General features: G+C 39.6%; 1 protein-coding gene across 1 annotated transcript; it reads right to left on the reverse strand.

Moving 5' to 3' along the window:
* Positions 1 to 2,357: 2,357 nt before the first annotated feature.
* On the reverse strand, positions 2,358 to 5,055 carry BCL2L13 (BCL2 like 13; the record flags this gene model as incomplete). Its single annotated transcript, XM_006752763.2, has 1 exon — positions 2,358 to 5,055. A coding segment is annotated over one exon (798 nt), but the record flags the coding sequence as incomplete, so codon positions are not given.
* Between the last annotated feature and the right edge of the window lie 744 nt (positions 5,056 to 5,799).

The raw sequence follows: 5,799 nt of genomic DNA on the forward strand, positions 1-5,799 counted from the left end.
TACTGGTTAAAAATAAGCTGTTAGTTAAAAACAATATTAGTACCCTAGCCGGTTTGGCTCACTGGATAGAGCGTTGGCCTGCGGACTGAGAGGTCCCAGGTTCGGCTCAGGTCAAGGGCATGTACCTTGGTTGCGGGCGGGTCCCCAGTGGGGAGTGTGCAGGAGGCAGCTGGTTGATGTTTCTCTCTCATCGATGTTTCTAACTCTCTATCCCTCTCCCTTCCTTTCTGTAAAAAATCAATAAAATATATTTTAAAAAAATAAATAAGAAAGCTAATGATAACTGCTAATTCTTTATAAGTCATTTCATTCAACATTTAGAGGCAAAACATTCGGTATAATTAGAAATTGGGAATAATCCTGGACATCTTGTTTGTCTGGGACAACATGCTCGATATTTACTAATTAGGGCACACAATATGGTGAGCATAGGCTGCTCTTGTGCAGCAGACAATTAGCACAGCCGTGTGCAGAGAAGAGAGCCTGCCAATACTGTTTTGCAGGGTAAAAATGGTAAAAACTGGAAAAAGCACTAGACTTGGAGTCAGAAAAATTCCAATCATTGCCTCTCATATGCTAGAACATTAGAAAAGTTAGTAAATGCTCAACTAATATTTGCTGAAATTATAATTACCAACACTTCTTTTTAGAAAAAGGATATTCTAATATGGAAAAATATGCACCCTGAGTTAAAACCCATGTCACGGTTGAACCCTCTCAGTTATAATAGGAGATTATCACTAATGGCACATCTTGGTCCTCCACGAAAGAGGCAACTTTCGGGCATCAAGTGTGTTGCTGAGATTTTAAATGAACTAATGCTTGTGAGGGTATTGGTTCAGAGGCTAGAAGCTGTTTCTATAAAGTGAGCAGACAGTGATATTTCATCAGGAGGACCAGCCCTCCTGATATAAATATCATCACCTCAAATTTTTTGAAAGATAAATTTGTGTAAAAAGACAAAAACTTAAGAGAAAAGGGAAAATTTTTCTTAACTGTAATACATTTTTATTTCTATAAAACATCTCAAAATAATTTAAAAATTCTATGGGTATGACATTTGTCCACATGCCATACTTTTAGAAAAAAAGCAAGAGAGCAGGCATCACTTTTATATTACTAGAGAGAATCAGCACAGAGGCTGAGGAAATTAATGGTAGCTGTGGTTCAAAAAACCATGTCTCTGTGTTTGCTGTTTATTCCCCCAGTACAAACCTGGGCAGTAATAGCTGCATTTAATACAAGAGATGGGACACAGGCGAGAGGAGGTATCAAGGATGACTTTGGATGGTGAATGTGTGAACCAGATGGTCAACGGTTGTTTTTCTTCATCTAGAAAGCTTTCTTTCTAGAGGGCAAGGATGATCATGAGAGTCCCCCTAAGGCACACTGTAGAAATGGATTTCTTTGGGCTCAGAATGATCATTTTATTACGGAGAAGATAAGTAAGCATCCTTTAATTCTAGTATTTTTCTCAAGAAACATTCACTAGCTTTTTGCCAAGTGATCAGAAATCATTTAATAGAACAGTTAAGAAGAGTTCTAGATGACTTACTAACAAAAACTTTTCCTCAGTAGTTCAAAGAATGATAAACAGGGTGATATTCTTAATTCTACATTTAAGTTGGATTTATTGTGAATTGTCCCTTTTTCTTAGATTTAGATGCTCTGTAAGTCGGGACAGAAAGGAATAGCCTCCTACTACAAGCCCCCATAAAAAGAAGGGTGGGTAACAAATGATTTCCTTTGAAATGTAACAGCAAAAACAGGAGCTGCTGTAAGAAGCAGTCCTTATTAGTGTGTTCCCTTCCACTGCCAGAGGCAGAGAATAAGGAAATGAAGAAAAAACATGGACACTGACCATTCTATTATTAACTCGGGAATTTTCAACAATTCAATCTAGAGAAAGCCAATGGAAAAGAATAGCTATTTACCATTACACAGCAAAATGCAATTGGCCAAATAACTTTGGGTTAATGTTCAAGAAACGGGAAAATAAAGCAGTAATGGTAGCATCGTATCACATGTCTTATTCTTTTCTTTAATGGAGAACACAGACCCAAATATCCTAAGCCACATATCTCTCTAGCAGCTCAGAAATGAACCTGGTTTATATTAGTGCTTAAATGTGTTTAGCCAATGGGTTTGAGGATACAGAGTTTAAAAGTGTGAACACTGGAAGGAAAATATTTTATTATGAACTAGAGGCTTGGTGCACAAATTTGTGCACTGGTGGGGTCCAGCCGACCCACCCCCATGGGGGCCATGGGAGGCGGTCCAGCTGGGGTGGGGGCCAATTGGGGGTGGGGCTGGCCGGGGCGAGGGGCCGCGGGCATTCTGGTCGTTCAGTCATTCGGTCAATTTCCATAATCTTTTATTATATAGGAAAGGGTGTGGGGAATCAAGATAACACACCAGTTTGCTCTTACCCTATGCAAACACAAATGTAGCAATTAGAACATAGAGTAATCCACTGAAACAGTCAGAGCCCAAGAAGGAAATAATTCTTTACTACACTAATCCCATTTTTCCCCCTCACCCTTAGCTATTTTAATCAAGGTGCATCAAAACCCTCAAAAACATCACCCCCTAAATGGGACACTAAAACTCAGAACATAAAGATAAACCCCATGATAAAGCTGAAGTGGCACACAAACACTTCAGAACTTTCTTGATCAACTTTTAAATAGTATTGCTTTAGGGAGAAGATTTAATTTTTTAAAATATATTTCAAAAAGAAAGCACATTTAAAACTTCACATTTTGGTGATCGTGATAAGGTAATTTTACTACAAATTTTAGGATCTAAAAAATAATTTGTTACATTTACTAAGATAAATCTGAAATGATCTGTATCAAGCAAGTATGACCTGCATAGCGACACCGTGATCCTCAGGCATAAAATGACACTTCCCATCCTACTAGAGGTGGGATCAGCCAGATGAAAGAAAATTATGCTGATTCTCAACTAGTACATACTAATAGGATCATTCTGGTTTATCACACTGGCATTGGACTGTGAAGATTTCAGTGAAGAAGCCTGAAAGCCAAACTAGAACTTGAGGGTAACCAAGAAAGTCAAGCTTCTCTTTTCATACATTTTATTTCAATGATATTTAGGAGACTTTCTGTATTTCATAAGAGTTATAATTCAATTGGTCTGCAAGCCGAGTATAAAAACGCAGTAAAGGACTGCAAAGGAGCTAGATGGTCGACCAGTAACACTGAGGCCAGATAGTATAGGGAAAAACGCACAAGCCCAGGTTATAGACAGTGACCATCCCGCAAGGGAGATGCTGCTGGCAAGTAGCCATAAATTCAGTTGGGTGGCCATACACAAAAGAGCCGAAAGAGCTCCAGAGGTCATTTAAACCATTTTCCTGCTTCTAAATGAGACAGATCTCTCTCTTGTCAGTTAGTTGTCATAGCACTTATAGGCAGGGAGCGCCCCCCCCCCCTTTTTAAAGACTACTAAAGGCAGTATCTTTACAAGGTGAAGCTATAAGAAGCATCAGAGACTTGATAGGTACAGAGCAAGCACGCTCCATTGATCTTAGGAGAAACCTGGAGGTGAAGAGGAGGAGTGGGGTACCTGAGAAGCAGCTGTGACAAAAGAGGAGAATACCCTCACACTATAGGACTAAAAAGGTGGGGAAGAAAAGAAAAGCCAAAAAGGAATGACTGCAAACAGTTTGTTCACCAGAAAAGATGAAATTTCAAGGGCAGGACCGAATCAGTAGCTGAGGAGCACACAGTTAAGCCCTCTTGCCTGGGAACTTGTATCACAGATGCTCCTAAATTAACCCTCTCCCTCTAAAGCTGTGGCCTGTAAAGGGGAATAATTTTACTCCCAGGGACATTTGGCAATGTCAGGAGATATTTTTGGTTGTAACAACTGGGGGAGAGGTGCTACTGGTATTTAGTGGGTACAGGCCAGGGATGTTGCTAAACACAATGCGCAGGACAACTTCCTACAACAAAGAATTTTCAAGATATAATTAATGCAGAGATTGAGAAACCTGTACCAGAGGGAGTACTTTACTCTTAAGCTTCTCTTAAGATTCTTCAGAATCTACCATGAGCCAAGGCTTTTGGAACTTAACAGTCAGACAAACATGAATACCCTCTACCTCAAGCCAGAAATCTTCAATTATCCAAGAGTGTTCCACAAATGTCCAATCAGCTGCTGGCAGTTTAAATTCAGTCAATACAACTAAAACCTAATATCCTTTTTGTCTTATTTCTTTTCTAAAAAATGCTATTTCTTTCTCAGAGCCAATGCTACTCCAATTGCCACTGCCAGGATGGCAAAAGCGGCAGCCCCTCCAAACAACAGTATAGACTTGCCCTCAGACAATGCCATAGACTTCTCTTCTCCAGCAGGGTAAGACCCTTCCATAAGACTCTTTTTCCTTATAGTCATCTCTTCACTTAACAGTGTTTTTGTGGGTTCCAGTATAGGGATCATCTCCTCTCGTTCAATAGGTTCAGTTATAGCTGTTTTCATCTCTTCTTCATCAAGTTCTACAAACAATGATGTAGCTGGGCTGACTTTCTCAACTGCAGTCATTTCTGTGTCAGATTCTCTCATGCCCAGCAAGGAAGTGGCAGTGATATGTGGAAGCAAGGGAGCTGGGGCTTTAGGGAATGCCTCTTGCACCTCCCTGGTTGACAAGACTACAGATGCCACAGCAGCCTCTTCCGCACCCTCAGGTATTTCTTCTTTCTCAACATGCACAATGTCAGAATTAGAGGAATTGTTCTCACTCTTCTCTCCAGCCCCATTGCTATCTAAGCTTTTTACTTCGGGATCCATTGTGATCTGCTGCCAGGACTCAGGACCCAGGGACATTGGTAGGCTTTCTGTATGCCAACTCTGGCTGGCTGACAGGGAAATAGGTAAGCTCTCTGACTGCCAAGAAGTAGTCACAATTGGAGACTCTGGAGGACTGACTTGTCCAGAGTTGTCACTGGGCAGAATATAAATATCATTGCTATCTTCTGCAACAACTTCAGGGTATTCCTCCTCCTCGGACTCAAGATTAAAGACAGTGCCCTAGAAAAGGAGAAGGAGAGTCAATACAAATAATGGTAGATATATTTTAAATAAATGTAAATCTGGAACAAAAGTTATTTCCTAAACTGAGGTTGCAGGAATAAATACATTATTTAAACCTATACACTCTCTTGATTAAGTGCATTTACTTGTAGATCAATGCAGAGGAAGAATTTTTAACAAGATAGTCCTCTGAATAGTTTCCTTAAGGCTAAAAAATTTTAAAAAGTTAATTTATACTCAATTCAATTATTAATGCAAAATAGCAGAGAAAACAAAGGCAAGAACCTTGCTCTCAAGGAACTTATGACTTCATAGGGTACAAAAATAATGCTATCCTACAGTCAAAGTCTAAGTAAGAGTTCAGATGGGGAAATGATTTTTTTGGTAGAAGCTGGAGAGGGCAGGAAGATGACTGAAAGCTTCATGAAGGAAGCAGCATCTATATGAACATCTCAAGATTGGGTGGAAGCCACAAAGAAGATACAATAGCAGCAAAAGCATAGAAATATGTAAAGGGGGAATAGGAAGTAGATCAGTTTAATTAGCATAAAGTATACATAAAGAAGAATAGAAAGTTCAGTTAAGATGCACCGGGAGGAATTTGACAGAGAGCTAAGAAATAAGAAGTTTATTCAATAGGAAATGGTTAGTGAACTAAGTCTTTGAGCTACAAAACAATAAAGCTCCACTTTACAATTACTTTGACAGCAGTAGCAGAATGTAGGGACATGTGGGACTCTT

The sequence above is a fragment of the Myotis davidii genome, unplaced genomic scaffold (assembly GCF_000327345.1).
Source record: "Myotis davidii unplaced genomic scaffold, ASM32734v1 scaffold830, whole genome shotgun sequence".
NCBI classification, from domain to species: Eukaryota; Metazoa; Chordata; class Mammalia; order Chiroptera; family Vespertilionidae; genus Myotis; species Myotis davidii.